Below are 17,013 nucleotides of genomic sequence, written 5' to 3'. Positions count from 1 at the left end.
GACAAAGATATTGAAGAGTGTGGCCAGAGAGCTAAGCGCTACTAAGACCAGAGTTATTTCTTAGTTTGGATGTGGCTTAAGTCTGTGGCAGTAGTTTTTGTCTCCGAAGTTGCACAAAAGTAACAGGCAGATAGCAGGTCATTTTGATCTCAGAAACTTCACTGTAAACAGCAAGCCGGGTCCTCAGTTAAAGATCTTCCCAGCTTGTTCCAGAACACAGAAGAACAATACCTCAATGTGTAGTACATTGCCTCAGTACAATATCCACCCAGAGTCTCACATTGTCGTAAGACTGAAGATTATACAAATCTTGACTACTACAGTAAAAGCAAATGAACCCCACTGACAGCAAAGCTGATCTCTTTGACCTACTCGGGACATAGTAGGGACACCACACAGGTATTCTTGCCAGTCGTTTTGATTTATTACGGAACAAAACACTTGTGTCCTTGTGGCACCAAGCACTGAATGACAAGAACTTTTATATAAAAAAATAAGTTGGGTCCACGTGGATGCGGTGACAAGTCTGAACATGGCAGTCTTAGATTGGGCAGTCATAGACGTGGATTTCTTGGTCATCTCCGACAGACACTATTTTTGAACCATTGCCGTTGTACTGCACGCCCCAAACCTAGAATAAAAAAGAAAAAAGGAATGAATGCCTCCTTGCAAATGCACACTCTGGAAGCACCCCTGGACTTGGATCAGACTGGAAGCGTTGGGACAGCTGAAAAAATAGCTGATGGGCACGTTTGGAATCCCAGCCAGCAAACTCAGCCTTTTACCCATTTATGGTTAATTAAATGTAGACCTTGTAGGTAGAAAGTTACACCCTTTAAGCCCCAAAACAAAATTAGGTTTGCAGCATGCATGCACAATTTTTCATCATTATCATATTATCACACTACAAAGAACAAGCTCTTTGAAAAGTATATTTGACTCACACAGGACCTGGAAAGAAAGACTAGATTTTAATACCATCTGTCTTTCTCAAAGGACTACCAGGGCAGACGGCCAGCATAGTATTACCAAACCTGTTTCACTACCATAGGGTAATCAGCAAACCATTAACCCTGGCAATTTATAGGAAACCACCACACAAAAACAAAAACTGGATGTAGAAACAAACCTGGGTACAATATATGCAGTCATGGCTTACTACATAGGAGGGGCATCTAACCCCTCAACGCACAAGTTACTACTTGTGTAACAATATATCTGTAAGAGACATTAGTTAGTGATAGATTCCTTACCTTCGACTATCCCCAGGCGTCAGACTGGATCCGGAAAGTTTTGCTCAGCAGTACCCCTGTGTGTCAGTAGGTGGCGTACTGCAGCTCTGCGTCTGTCACTGGCGTAGAAAGCTCCAAGATGACGTCACAGAGACTACTTAGGCGCCACCCATGCGCGCTGACATCAGTTCTGTACACGCCTTTCCGCGCCAGGAACGCAGAGCCATACAAGATACTGACCATTGGTGCATAAAACTAGGGCCCTGAAAGGGATGACCTTAGTAATCAGTTCGCAGAACGGGGAGTATGGGTGGGTCAGTAAAGAATCTATCACTAACTAATTTCTCTTAGTTTCTCTTAGTTAATTTCGTTACACAAGTAGTAACTTGTGAATCTGAAAGAGACACGGTAGTGATAGATTCCTTACTTTAGAATAGATACCCCAGCAATACCAACCCCGGTGGTGGGTCTGCGAACAAGATTACACCAGAAAGTCACGGAGCACAGAACAGCCAAACAAGCCGTCTCTCTGGACCTGACTGTCAAGGCAGTAGTGCTTGGTAAACATGTGCAGCGAGGCCCAAATAGCTGCCTGACAAATGTTTCGCAAGGGAACGCCGCGTCCCAAGGCAGTAATGGCTGCTGTTGCCCTGGTGGAATGGGCACACAGCCCCAGAGGAGGCTCCTTCTTAGCCAAGGAGTAACATGCATTGATGCACAGAACGACCCACCGGGAGATGGTCCGCTTGTGCACGGCCCGACCTCTTTTGGCCCCCACGTATTCAACAAAGAGCTTTGCATCCATCCGGAACTGTAGTGTATGCTGCAGATAGAAAGCAAGCACCCGTTTTGGGTCCAGGCGGTGAAGCCTCCCCTCCTCCCTAGAGGGATGCGGAGGCGGAAAGAAGGTGGGCAAGGTGATGATCTGCCCGACGTGGAAGGGCGTGACAACCTTTGGCGAGAAAGAAGGACAGGTCCTCAAAACCATCTTGTCTGGATGAGCAGAGAGGAAAGGAGGTTTAGAAGAGAGCCTGGAGCTCACTCACTTCTGGCAGAGATGATAGCTACCAGGAAAGCCATCTTGAGAGTGAGAAGACGTAAGGGACAGTTATGAAGGGGCTCAAAGGGAGCGCACAATAGAAAAGTCAAGACAAGATTCAAGTCCCGCTGAGGGATTATGAAAGGCACGGGTGGAAACTTATGCGTAATGCCTTTGAGGAAACGGTTACCAACAGGGGACTTGAAAAGAGAAGGCTGATCTGGAAGCTGTAGAAAGGCGGAGATGGCCGAAAGATAATCTTTGATAGTGCCCAGAGCAGAGCCCTGCTGGGCCAAAGATAGAAGGAACAGAAGGACCTCAGAAAGAGGGGCAGAAAGGGGATCCACAGCCTTTGCTGTGCACCATGCCACAAATTTGTTCCACCTGCAGGTGTATACCGTTTTAGCGCAGGGACGCCTGGCTGCCAAAATAACATTACAGACTGCGGGAGGAAGTCCGAAAACTGTCAACTGTTGCCGCTCAATCTCCGGCAGACGGATCAGGGGATCGACCGCCATGCTGAGTAGCTCGGGATACCAGTATCTTTGTGCCCAATCTTCTTCAGCACTCTGGGCAAAAGTGGTATAGGTGGAAAGGCGTACAACAGACCGCAACTCCACTTGCGACGAAAAGCATCGCCAAGCCAGTGGCGCCTTGGAAATTTCAACAAGCGGATCTGATGACATTGTGCGTTCTCTTCAGTGGCGAATAGAACTAACCAAGGCTCTCCCCACTGCAGAAAGAGACCTAGTGCCACGTCCGAGTTCAGACACCACTTGTGATCCATCAAGCACCAGCGGTTAAGTTTGTCCGCCCTGGCGTTCAGAGAACCTGCCAGGTGTTGAATCACCAAGGTAATGCCTTGATGTGCCAGCCATGTCCAGAGGCGCCGAGCCTCCTGACATAGGGTCCAAAACCCCATCCCGCCCTGATTGTTGCAATACCACATGGCGGTGGTGTTGTCCGTGAACACATGCACCACACTTCCCCGGACAGAGGAAAGGAATGCCTTCAGTGCAATTCGGAACGCCCGCAGCTCCAAAAGGTTGATATGGAGCCGGGACTTTTCCGGAGACCTGAGGCCTCTGATCTCCGCCTCTCCCAAGTGGCCTCCCCATCCAAGGAGGGACGCATCAGTCACCACTGTGTGCTCCGGTTAGGGAAGGGAGAGGGATCTGCCACTGACCCAATCTTGATTTGCGAGCCCCCACTGCAATTGTTGAGCAGTGCCCTCCGAGATCTGGACATTGTCAGACAGGTTGCCGTAATGCTGCGCCCACTGGAACTTCAGGTCCCACTGCAGAGCCCGCATATGCCATCTGGCATGCGTCACCAGCAGGATGCAGGAGGGCATCAGACCCAGAAGCCCGACGGTCAACCTGACTGAAACCCAGGATAGAGGCCGAAAGATCAGAAACATAGCCTGAATATCCCGGACTCGCTGCTCGGGAGGATAAACCCGGAACAGCGTCGAATCCAGAACCGCTCCGATGAAGGGGAGCTTCTGAGAGGGACTCAGGTGTGACTTCGGCACGTTGATGAAGAACCCCAGCAGATGCAGGAGGTCGGCCGTAGTCTGAAGGTGGCTAACGACTGTTTGGGGCGAGCCCGCCTTCAACAAGAAGTCGTCAAGGTAGGAGAAGACGGACACCCCTGACCTGCGCAGGCAAGCTGCGGCCACCGCCATCACTTTCGTGAACACCTGAGGGGCGCTGGTATGGCCGAAGGGAAGCACGGCAAACTGAAAATGCTCCTGGCTTACCGTGAACCGCAGGTAACGTTGGTGGGCGGCAGGACTGGGATGTGAAAATAAGCGTCCAACGCTACCATCCAGTCTCCAGGGTCGAGGTCAGCCAGGACCTGAGCCAGAGTCAGTTTTTGAATTTCTCCTTCCAGAGGAAGCGATTGACGTCCCGGAGTTTCAAGATGGGGAGCACGCCCCCCTTGTCCTTCTTGGGGACCAGAAAGTAGTGGGAATAACAACCCCTCCCTACTTCCTGCCTGGGAACGCACTCAATGGCCCCCTTGGTCAAGAGGGCCGTGACTTCCTGTTGGAGAAGAACCAAATGATCCCCCGAAATGCGATGGCACTGAGGTGGCATGGCTGGAGGGGAGGACTGAAAGGGAAGGGAGTAACCCTTGCGGATTATCTGCAGCACCCACTTGTCCGATGCGATATCGCGCCAGTGGGGGAGGTGGTATCGGATCCTGCCATCTACCGGCGTGGGGTGTTCCACGAAGCTTGGACTAGGAAGGTTTGGAGGTAGGAGCAGCAGGGGTGGATGTGGACTGACCCGCACGCTAATTCCCAGACCCGCCCTTGCGGAAGCCGCGACCACGGCCCCACTGAGGCTGGTTCTGCACAGGCTTGTTGAAGGAACGTGCCTGGGTGCCTCTGCCCTGGCCACGAAAGGAACGAAAACCAGGAGTGGCCGGGTTCTTTGCAGAAAGACACAAGGACTTGGCTGTGGCCCGTGAGTCCTTAAATCGTTCAAGTGCACTGTCTGCCTTATCGCCAAACAGGCGGGTGCCATCAAAGAGAATGAGCGAGCTCTGGACACCAGGCGAGAACCCAGTCGAACGCAACCAGGCATGGCGTCGCAACGCCACAGTTGTAGAAATCACCCTGCCCAACGAGTCGGCGGTGCTCAAACCACATCGAATGGCAAACTTAGCCGCATCCTTACCTTCAGCAATCACCTGAGAAAGAACAGCCTGGACCTCCTCAGGACACTGAGGCAACCCCTGAGCAACAGTATCCCATACTGTGTGGGAGTAGCGGTCCAATAAGCAGGTGGTGCTCACCGACCCACAGCCCCAACTGGCCGTAGAGAACAACCGCTTACCAAACTGTTCCAGTTTCTTAGAGTTCTTATCCGGTGGGGCTGTGGGAAAGGCAGTGTGCGATGTAGAGGCCTGAATGGCCAGACTCTCAGGCATGGGATGAGTGGTCAGAAAGGCAGGGTCACCAGTCGCCAGCGGTAGCATCTGGTGACATTCTTATCCACAGGGGCCCCCTTGGCCGGCCGCGACCAAGTGCCCAAGAGGACTTCAGTAAGGGCGTCATTGAAGAGAAGCAACGGCTCAGACGAAGTAGACATCTTCTGGAGCACCTCGTGAGGAGGTTAGTTTTGAGGGCCAATGTGGGGAGGTTGAGGTTAAAGGCCTCAGCAGCCCGACGGAACACCATCGTGTAGGAAGCACCTTCCTCCATCGTAGGCGGGGGAGAGGCAAACCCCTGGTCAGAAGAGACATCAAGGTCGCCTGCATCCTCCAGGTTGTCCACCCAATCCTGCTTGGAGTCACACTGTCGGGCAAGAGGGTCCTCGGACCCCTCGGAGGGGTCAGTCGTGGCTGCAGTACCGGAGAAGGGACAAACTAAGTCGGAAACGGCGCAAAGAACGGCGCCGGCCGGGGCCGGACCGGCACCGACTCTCAATGCGGGTCCCAGGTAGGAACAAAATGGTCCTGGAACCGGGGCAAGGGTGGAATGAACAGTACCCCCGGCGGACCCGAGGGCCGCGCTGGGGCCGGAGCTGGCAGCGCTGGACCTTGTGGCGCAGGGGCCGGAGTCAATGGAGTAGGATCCTGTGGCACCGAAGCTGGACCTGCCTACGGGCCAACAGGATCTGGACACAGGACCGGGGGGGGGCCAAAGGCGCACCGCAGGGAGCCCGAGGCCTAAAAAGGCGGTCCATGGCAGCAAGAAACTCGTGCACCTGTTCGGGAGTCGCCGATGGACCCGGGTAGGCCGCGGGACTCCCACGCTCCAGGGGCAGAAACCCGGTCTCCCTCGTCTGCATCCGAGGAGCGGCGGGGGGACGTCGGAGACTGAACACGCTTCTTCGACTTCTTTTTATGGCATCGCTTACCGTAATCTGAGGGCGAAACTTGGAGCCCGAGGAGCAACGACTTTGGTCCCACGAGTGGTCCCAGGAATGGCCCCTACACCTGGAGCGGCGGTGTGACGAGTGCCGACCTCCAGCAACTCCGGCGCTGCTCCCTCAAGGCCTTCAGGGCCATGGCTCGACTGTCCCGGCAGGCCCGGGGGTCGTGATCAGTCTCTAGGCAGTAGAGGCAAATATTGTGGGGGTCTGCCACCGAGATATTACGGCAGCAGGGCACGTAGGACTTAAATCTAGGCATCCCTACGTGCACCAGGAGAAACAAGGGGTGAGACAAAATTCTCAAAAAGCAGTCAGAAAGTGACTTAGGTATGTGCTCTATCCGGATCTGCGCTTGCTGGCGCGGAAAAAGAAAGAACTGACGTCAGCATGCATGGGTGGTGCCTAAGTAGTCTCCATGACGTCATCTCGGCGCTTACGATGCCAGTGACAGAAGCGGAGCCGCAGGACGCCACCTACTGACACGCAGGGGTACTGCTAGGCAAAACTTTCCGGATCCAGTCGGACGCCTTGGGATATTCTAAGGTAAGGAATCTATCACTAACGTGTCTCTTTCAGATACACATGGTAAACAAAAATCCAAGAACCCTCCCAGGCATGGGCCTAACTTTGAAACCCGAAACACAGATCACTACTGAAATATATGAATATGCCCAGAATCCTAACAGGGACTTTTCCCTAGGCAGATATTCTGCAGAGTAGAAGCCACAGCAGTCCTACTCCCTTACCTAGACGAAGCAAAGAGGCTTTACCCAGGAGCAGCAAAACTTCTTAAACAAAATGCAATGGATCCAAAAGTCGGCGCTTGGGTGTTTATGCATCTTAAATTCTGAGACTACATTACCATTGGCTTTGTGATGCTTCTTTGGCTTTCCATTTCATATTGGATTACCTTTATAGCACTGTGCATAATATGCGGAGACCCACAAAAATCAAAGCAAGACTGCTTTAGAAGTGAGGTAGTTCTTTCTGACTTCAGGCCAGTAAAAACTTCCAGCCCATGCTCATAAGACAAATACAAAACAACTTTCTTTTGGAAATCCATACAAACTTCACTCTTTGAGCTTTAGATCCTTGTTTTAACAAACTCTGGACTAGATCAAAGAAACCTATTTCACAAACAAGCACATAAACCAACAAAAGGCCTTCTACAATATAGGACTTCTGGCATGCTTCATTCACCATGAAGCCTCCCAAGCTTCTCTGACGCTTTACAGCAAGAGTTTGGATTGAGACAATTGGGCCATTGGGTGCACAAGCAAATGCAGACATGCCAATAGACCTGATTCAGACTGAAAAAACACGATTTATCAAGCAAAAAAATAAAGGCTTTACTTTAGCTGTCTCCCGCCTGAAATTGCATTTTCTGCAATAGAAGTCAATGGGGAAATTACATTCTCCCAATTTCTATTTTGAAATCTACCACTTCCCTGCCCTAAAATGTTGGCATGTCTGCACCATGCTACAATTTTTTCATGTACCTGAAACAAACGCTGCATGAGAAGCAAGCTTGCAAATTTCACAAACCATTAAACATTAGCAAATATACTGCATTTGCAATGACATGAACAGACCACGTCAGGAACACGTGCATCAAAACGAAATCTTCATATATAGACTCATGCAACCACAATTTCTCTGACTCAAACATAAAGGCTTGTTTGCAATCACTCCAGAATGGGTTAATTGCTACAATGTCAAAATAGTGACAACTGCATGCCATACAAGAGCTATATAACAAAAGAGAACTACTTATGCAACCAATCCTGCTGTGCAACCAATCCTGCTGTGCACTCCTTTTTTCAGCTACAGAGGGGACAAGTTTACTAAAACTTCTCCCTATGTCTTGTAAAAAGTGATATTTGGACTGGCGTTCCATTGTGTAGCTCTTCACAGATACAGAGCTGCAATGACCCAAAACGCAGCCGACAGAGTCTCAAAACAATTCCATATCATAGGCGATGGTGCAAAGAAATATATCTATGCACACCGTACTTCCCCATATGCAATAAAATAGCAAAATGAAAAGCAATGAGGTGCTAAATAGCCATCTTTGAGCTGAAAGTGAACCAAACACTTTTCAACTCCAGGCTTCAGAAGATGTTGCCTGCACGTTCCAATGCCAAGAGACCAAGGACCAAAACAAACAAAGAGAAATACACAGATTAAAGCATACCTGATCCTGATGATCGAAGAAAGTGTGGATACAGGTCCTGGAGGCAACGTCCCACACCTTCACACTTTTGTCTGATGAACTAGAAGCAAAAAAAATTAAAAAAATTAACTCAAGTCTTTAATGAACAAAACAGCCATCGTGGTAACTGGTCATATTGCATCCTGTGAGCATACTTCAAAATGCACCGTCCTGCATCCTACAAATAGTAAGGACAACTTCTCAGCAGCAGTTGGGGCTTTTTTTCTTTTATTTAAATATAATCACCTAAGTTTAAAGAGGCATGTTTCACTAAGTTGAAGAGCCACAATCACAGCACACAACATTCATTTAACAATTATTAGAGGTCAATTAGAACAGTGACACAAAGTCATTAAAAACTTTTCAGAAAAGGTAGCCATGATCTTTTACAATATAGAATTATCTATTCAAACATATTTGTCACTTCAGGGCTCTGTATATGAAGTTAACCCCTATACTTTGTGGATTTTAGTTAAGTGAGGCAACACACTTTTGGAATTTAACGGAATTATTATTTTCAGAGAGGTGTAAAAAAAATCCTCAAATAGGAAGATCTGTTCGTTAAAGTGTAAGAAAACGCTTTGAATACTAACACTTCCCGACCTTACCACTAGATGGCGAAATTATGCACAGAATAGGACTAAAAGATTTACACCATGAATGCCGAACCAAGGATACATGGCTGTGTTCAGAAAATTGTTTAGTTTTAAATAAACCCTTAAATCAGGTAAAATTTGCATTTTAGACACTTTGACCTGTGTCAGGGAACCTGGTATAAACTGAAAACGGCCAAGGAAATGCTAATTGGTGTACTACTACTACATGAAAATGAAGCAAAAGATGAAACAAGCGTTAGCAAAACCAGCAGTCTGCCTTTAATTCACCAACAAACATAAAAATACTGCCCTTGCCAATAGGTTTTATCCGTGTTGTACACCAGCGTGGCTGCTGTTCAGAATGGCTAAAAGTTAGTGGGGTAGAGGAGAGTGGCGTGGAGTGTTGTGCAGTAAAGTGGAGTTCAGTAGCAGGTAGTATGGTTGTGTAGAGTAGCAGAGTGAAGTAGAGTGGCAGAGTGGAATTGTGTAGGGAGTTACGTAGAGTCGAGTGGAATAGTGTTGTGGAGTAGAGGGTGTTATGTAGAGTGTTGTAGAATACGGTAGGGCACAGTAGATTAAGCAGAGTGGAGTAGTGTAGTAGAGTGGAATGGCAGAGTGATGTAGAGTTAGTGCCGTAGAACGTAGCGGCAGAGTGTGGAGTGGCATACAGTGACTGAGTGGAGATACATAGAGTGAGGAGTGGAGTTAGTCTGTTGTAGAACAGAGTGGAATAAAGTGGCACAAAGTGGCATAGAGGGAGCTGCATGGAGCGTCGTAGAGAGGAGTAGAGTTTAATGGAATCGAGCATCATAGATTGGAGTATTCTAGAGTGGAGTGGTGTAAAATACAGTGGTACAAAGTAGTTGGCGTACAGTGCAGTGGTGTAAAGTGCATTGGTATAGACTGGTACTGAGTAGACAGCAGTGGCGTAGAGTATATTGTTTCAGAGAAGAGTTAAGAGGTGTAGAATGTTGTGGTGCAGGGTAGAGTGCACTTGTGTAGATTGCAGTGGCATGGAGTGAAGGGGTGCAGAATAGATTTAGAGTTGGCGTTGTGTGATGTGTTGTGGCGTAGAGTTAAGTGGTGCAGAGTAGAGTGCAGTAGAATACAGCAGAGCGGTGCAGAGAAGAGTGGCGTAGAGCGCAGTGGTGAAGAGTAGAATATAATGGTGTAGAGTGCCGTAACGTAGAGCGCAATGGTGTAGTGGCGTAGCGTGCAGTAGAGTGGTGTTGAGTTAAGTGGCAGAGAGTGAAGTCTTGCACAGTAGAGTGTAGCAGAGAGTAGTGGCGTAGAGTGGTGTAGAGTGCTATAACGTAATGCACAATGGTGTAGCGAGCAGGGGTGTAGTGTTGCAGAGTATAGTGACTTAGAGTGCAGTGGCACAGAGTGCACTGGTTTTAAGTGAAATGGCAGTGAGCAAGAAATGCATGCAGTGCTTTAGAGTACAGTGGCGTAGAGTGGAGTACAATGGTGCAGAGTAGAGTGGCGTAGAGTGCAGTGGCACAGAATGGAATAGAGTGGCTTACAGCACAGTGGCGTAGAGTAGTGCAGAGTAGAGTCCATTGGAACAGAGTAAATTGTTTCAGAGTAGAGAGAAGTGGTGTAGAGCAGAGTTGTGCGAGGTAGAATGTTGGGGCATAAAGTAGTGGTATTGAGCGCAGTGGCGTAGACTGGAGTGGTGCAACATAGAGTGCAGTAGCATAGAGTAGTGGAGTAGAGACAAGTGTTGCCGAATAGAGTGGCGTAGAGTGAAGTGGTGTAGAGTGTAATACTGAAGAGTGCAGTGGCATAGAGTAGAGTGGTGCAGAGCAGAGAAGCATACAGTGCAATAGTTCACAGTAGGTGAGTCATGTTGAGTGTAATGGGGTGTGTATTGGCGTAGAGTGGTGTTAAGTACAGTGCAGTGGCGCAGAGTAAAGCGGCTAAGATTATGGTGTTGCACAGTAGAATGGTATAGAGTGCAGTGTAAAGTGGCAGAGTGCATTGGTGTAAAGTGACAGAGTGCAATGAAGTAAAGTAGAGTGGCATACCGTAGAGTATAGTATAGTGGCATAAACTACTGCAGTGGTGCAGAGTAGACTGGCGGTGAGCACAGTGGCATAGAGTGTTGCAGAGTATAGTGGTGTACAGTGCAGTGGTGCAGGGTAGACTGGCGTTTAGCGCAGTGGCATAGAACAGAGTGGTGGGAGTGACACAGGGTAGATTGCAGTAGTGCAGAGTGGAATGGCTGAAGGAAGTGACCTGATTAGAGCCACCGGGTCACTCGCGACCACCTCTCAGCCTTCCATACAAATGAAGAGTCGGTCAGACAGTAGAGAATACAAATAAAAGGTACACTTGAGCGGGGTGCAATCTGACCAGCTTCCTAGGATGGCAGCAGAGGGACTGACTGCAGCAAACAGAGATACATTATGTATGTTTCTGAACCACAAATGTCCCGCCCCTAATGGGACATCTACTAGCAAATGCAGCTAAAGTAAAGAAGTACAGTAAGACGAGTTTCAACTCTGAGGCCGGGCACACATGATCATTATACCAAGGTCATTCTGTTCATGTCTACCGCTAGGGTAGTGGGAGAAAGCCTCTATCTATGGGCAAGGAATGCATTCATAAGAACAGTGTATTCATTAGCAGAGCAAGGCCTAACCTAGAGTACATGGGACTTCCACAGCCTGCTTCTTGAGAGGGGAATACGCAGCTCATGGCAGGATTCTAAATGGCAGCTGAACTTAAAATGGTGCCCCGAATGCTGACTTAACATAAGAACAAAACACAAGCAGGGTAGCAAAACATTTTCATTTTATCATGGCGCAGAGTGGTGCAGAGTAGAGTGCAGTGGTGCAGAGTACAGTTGTAGAGAGTAGATTAGAGTGGCTTAGGGTGGATTGGCACAGAGTGCAGTGGCATAGAGTGGAGTGATGCAGAGTAGAGTTTAGTATTGGTGTACAGTGCAATGGCTCAGAGTGCAGTAGAGTAGAGTGGTGCAGAGAAGAGTGGAGTACAGTTCAGTGGCGGCAAGTGCAGTTTAGTAGATAAGCATAGAGTAAAGTGCTGTGCAGAGCAGAGTGGTGCAGAGGCATAAAGTGCATTGGATGTAGTGTGGCGTTGAGTAGCATAGAGTGCAGTGGAGTAGAGTGCATTGGATGAAATGTGGAATAGAGTCGCGTAGAGTACAGTGGCATACAGCAGATTGGCACAGAGTAGATTGGTGTGCAGTGTTGCAGACTAGACTGTCAAAGTGCAGAGGCTATGGTAGAGTGGCCTAGAGTGCATTGGCGTGGAGTGGCGTAGAGTGGTGTAGAGAGCAGTGGCACAGAGTATAGGGGATTTATAGTAGACTAGAGTTGTGTAAGGTGCAGTGTTGGGGAGTATAGTGGCATAGAGTGCAGTGGCGTAGAGTGCATTGGTTTGGAGTAAAAAGGTATAGGGTGCATTGGCATGGAGTGCATTGGCGTAGAGCAAAGTTTAGTGGTGGGGAGTAGATTTTTTCAGAGTGGAGGGGTGCCCAATACAGTACAGTGGTGTTGAGTGGATTGTCAAAGTGGAGAGGCGTGGCATGGTACAGAGTAGATTGCATTGGTGTAGAGTGCAGTGGCGTAGAGTGCAGTGTCACAGAGTAGGCTGGCAGAGTGCAGGAGTGTAGAGTGAAGTAGCGAAGAATGAAACGGCGCATAGCAGTGTAGTGTGTGGCAGAGTGCATTGATCTAGAGTAGAGCGGTGCAGAGTAGAGTGAAGTGTTGCAGAGTACAGTGCAGGGACGAGTGGCATAGTGTGGGTGGTTCAGAGTAAGACTGCAGTGGTGCAGAGTAGAGTGAAGTGGGATAAAGTGAAGTATGCATGGTGTGGTAGCGTACTGCCATTACAGATAACACATCTTCAATCAAAACGACCATTGCATTTGGAGAGGGGCAGTGGCTCTGGATAGTCTAGGTGGGTCACAAAAGGGCTGAATAGAACTGGGCTGCATTTAGAGTAAGGGGAGGAGATTTCCTTTCACATGAATGGGCCTTGTCTACCTCTGACAATGTAGTCTCCACCTCCTGCCAGGAAGCCACACCAGAGAGGGCAGAACAGGTATTGGCTGGGCACAGACCTTCTCTGCCTGAGATGACAAAAGATTTTGGGCTATAAAAAGAGGGACCCAAACCCCTGTACTTTAGAACTCTTTTTGACCAAGAAGAAGAACTGGAGAAGCTGGGAGGAGGAATTACCACTTTGCTTGGTGCTTTGCTGTGTTGGCCTGCAGTGGCTTCTTCTGACTTGGGTAGTGAAAGGACAGGACTGAACTTTCTGCAACCTATTTTTGTGAGTTTCTCTAAGGGCTTGAGGTAGAGCTTGCCCCCTGTTCAAAAAGTCTCAGGAATAGCAAAGACTTCAAGTCCTTCTGCCCTCAGCACTGGGGACTGTGTGTTTTGTGCTGCAACAGAAGGAAAACGCAACCCGATGCAGACTCTGTGCCCTGAAGGCACCGGCAGATAGCGGACCCAGGTCTCGCTGACAACGCTGCTGCTCGCAGCGACTTTTGGGCAACGCACTACGCATTGCCTCGCTTCACGACGCTGCCGTGGTATCCCCGACAACACCACTGCTTGCACCATGGTTCGAGGGCACTGCTTTTAAAGTTACACGATGGACCACCCTCATCCCACACAGCAGCCTTGGCCTACCGAAGCCATAGACTCCAGTTCGTCAGCCGGTGGCACCTTGACCCGACAGCACGGTGACGAGCACTGCATCACTTCGCACTGCGACCCTGGTCTCACCAATGACACCATCTGATGCTGCCAGAACCGTGACCTGAGGGCATCGCACTTCGCACCAGACGCCTGCCAACGCCAGCGCTCCTGACTTCAACTGCGGGGAGTTTGATCTGCAACACGTGCGACTTCCGGGGCCAGACGACTCCTGCACCGACCTCCGGAACCGACTCCGCGCTTTCGGAAGCTTAACGAGGAGTTGCCGATGCCCTGCATTTCTAAAGGTACTATTTTGCAGGTCTTCCTGACACTGTAGCTGGCCTGCGGCACCGCGGTCAGCCAGAAATGACTGGAATTGTTTGTTCACAACGCCGCGATATGCCCGGACAGAGCTATCGACTTCAAGGAACTGTATTTCAAGGTTATTTTGATAACTGAAGATTTCTAAGTACTGTATTGTGGATTTTTGTCATTTTTGGATCTTTTTCTAAACTGGTGTGGTGTCCTTCTGTAGTGCTTACACTGTATTACTGTTGGTTATGTGCAAAAGCTTTACACTCTGCCTCCGAGATAAGCCGGACTGCTCGTGCCAAGCTACCAAGGGGGTAAGCAGGGGTTATTTTAGGAGTGTAACTCCCCTATCCTGACAAGGAAGAAGGGTCCCTACTAGGACAAAGGTACCTACCTTAGCCAACTAGAGACCCCCATTTCTAACGTTGGTTGTCAGCGGTGAGGAGAAGACTTGTGTTTGCACTTGACTTAGCGATTGGTGTGCACTACTACCATATCGCAGATGATAAGGTGCCACATACAGTTTTTTTTGCTGGTCTATTTTTGCGATCATATCGTTTTGGAACTTTAACTTCCTACTGCATCATGCCGGACACAGCAGCATCATCACTTGCATCTCTAGAGGTAGCCTTTAAGGAGGACAGGTTGGAAGCCTACAAAGTCAAGGAGTTGAAAGATTTTTGTAAAAACCTATAGGTCCATGTCAGAGGCCTCACCAGGAAGGACAAGCTACAAAAGGCTGAGAGCCTGGATAGCAGCCAGACATGCCAGCAAACAGTCTGGAAATTTTAGTGGGGAGGCGGAGGAGCCTACTCCTAGGGTAGATGTGCTGTTGGGAGTGGGTCCCTCCCAGACAGGTAGCAGTGGTTTGTCCCCAGAGGAGCTGGAGGACAGAAGGGGAGCTAGGAGACATGAGATAGAGCTTGAGAGGTTCAAGATGGAGTCACAAAGGATGGTATTAGACCATGAGCGTGGGCTCCAGGAGCTGGAATTGAGGAGCAAGTCCAGCAGGGATGGCGACAGCAACTCTTCAGTGCAGGCAGATAGGATTGTGCACATCCCCAAGAATGTAGGTAAAGAGTACAAGAAAGGGGATGACATACAGAGGTGGTTTCAAGGGTTTCCTTTCACATGAATGGGCCAAGTCTGCCTCTGACAATGTAGTCTCCACCTCCTGCCAGGAAGCCGCACCGGAGAGGGCAGAACAGGTATTGGCTGGGCACAGACCTTCTCTGCCCGAGATGACAAAAGCTTTTGGGCTATAAAAAAAAAAAAAGAGGGGCCCAAACCACTGAACTTTAGAACTCGTTTTGACCAATAAGACTTCAAAGAAGAAGAACTGGAGGAGCTGTGAGGAGGAACTACCACTTTGCTGAGTGCTTTGCTGTGTTGGACTGCAGTGGCTGCTTCTGTCTTGGGCAGTGAAAGGACTGGTCTGAACTTTCTGCAATCTTTTTTTGTGAGTTTCTACAAGGACTTGAGGTAGAGCTTACCCCCCTGTTCAAGAAGTCTCAGGTACAGCAAAGACTTCAAGTCCTTCTGTCCTCAGCAATGGGGACTGTTTTGTGCTGCAACAAAAGAAAAAGCAACCCAACGCCGTCTACGACGCTGCTGCCGTCTCCTTGTCCTCAAGGCACCACAAAGGGTACTGCTGCAACACGACCCTGGTCTCACAGACGACGGCTGCTGTTGCCGCCACCGAGCCGCTGCCCGCACCTCTACATGTGGACACTGCACTCTACATTGCTTCGCTTCAGGCTGCCGCTGTGGTATCCCAGACGCCACCGCTCAATGCCGAAATCGATGCCGCTTCTTTCATCCGGCGTTAGAGGGCACCACTCGTAAAGTTACATGACGCACCACCCACATCCCGCACCGCAGCCTAGGCCTACAGACGCCATTGTCTCCAGTTCGTCAGCCGACTACAGCACATCAGCAACAACGACGCTGCTTGCACCGTGACCAGCCAGCACCATGACCAGCCAGCACAGTGACAAGCACCGCATCACTTGGCACCGCAAACCTGGTCTCTGCGACGACTCCATCCGACAACGCCATCAAGCCGCTGCTCGCACCGCGACCTGAATGCATTGCACGCCGCACCACTGCACTTCGCACCGCAGCACCCGACGCCAGCGCTCCGGACTTCAACCGCGATCTGCAACGCGTGTGACTTAGAGGACCCGACGACTCCTGCACCGACCTCTGGAACAGACATCTGCGGACGCCGTGCTTTCGGAAGCTCAATGAGAGGTCACCGACACCCTGCATTTCTAAAAGGTACTGTTTTGGGGGGCTTCCCGACGCCGTAATAGCCCCGGACGGAGCTATCGACTTCAAGAAACTGTATTTCAAGGTTATTTTGATAACTGAATATTTCTAAGTACTATATTGTGGATTTTTATCGTTTTTGGTCTTGCCTCGAGTATATAAAAATATTGGATATTTTCCTAAACTGGTGTGGTGTCCTTTTGTAGTGCTTACACTGTATTACTGTTGGTTATTTGCAAATGCTTTACACACTGCCTCTAAGATAAGCCTGACTACTCATGCCAAGCTACCAAGGGGGTGAGTAGAGGTTATTTTAGGAGTGTAACTCCCTTATCTAGACTAGGAAGAAGGGTCCCTATTTGGACAAAGGTACCTACCTCTGCCAACTAGAGACCCCCATATCTACCACCACCACACTTCAATATTAGCCAAAAATTTGCTTTATTTGTGCTTTTCTAGTTTTTTCTGAAATATCTGCACAGGTCATTAGTAGACATTTAAAATGTTGTTGTTTGCTAGAAAAAAATATCATACAGTGTTCCTCAAGCACACTCTCAGAAGCCAGCACGCTTGCCACATATATCCTCTCACTTTGAAGTCAGAGAAAGAACAGTAAACGCCAAGTTCCCTGGAAGACAAAACCTGACATTTGATCTCTGCCTTTGAATGTACAGCAAATGTGACAAGATGAGAACAAGCTTTAACCCCTTCCATGCTCATGACGGAACGGTTCCGTCATAAGCGTCGGTTGAGCTGTGCTCATGACGGAACCGTTCCGTCATGAGCCG

General features: G+C 49.2%; 1 protein-coding gene across 1 annotated transcript in view; it reads right to left on the bottom strand.

Moving 5' to 3' along the window:
• Positions 1 to 402: 402 nt before the first annotated feature.
• Positions 403 to 17,013, bottom strand: part of SKIC8 (SKI8 subunit of superkiller complex) — a 40,565-nt gene continuing 23,954 nt past the window's right edge. The window contains exons 10-11 of the mRNA XM_086963817.1: positions 8,353 to 8,431; positions 403 to 631 (exon numbers count right to left, since the gene is read on the bottom strand). Coding sequence (XP_086819943.1) covers positions 542 to 631; positions 8,353 to 8,431 — 169 coding nt within the window. The 3' untranslated portion in view covers positions 403 to 541. The remainder of the gene's footprint in view (positions 632 to 8,352; positions 8,432 to 17,013) is intronic.

The sequence above is a fragment of the Lissotriton vulgaris genome, chromosome 1_1 (genome assembly GCF_964263255.1).
Source record: "Lissotriton vulgaris chromosome 1_1, aLisVul1.2, whole genome shotgun sequence".
NCBI lineage: Eukaryota > Metazoa > Chordata > Amphibia > Caudata > Salamandridae > Lissotriton > Lissotriton vulgaris.
This window is presented reverse-complemented; position numbering and strand designations above follow the sequence as displayed.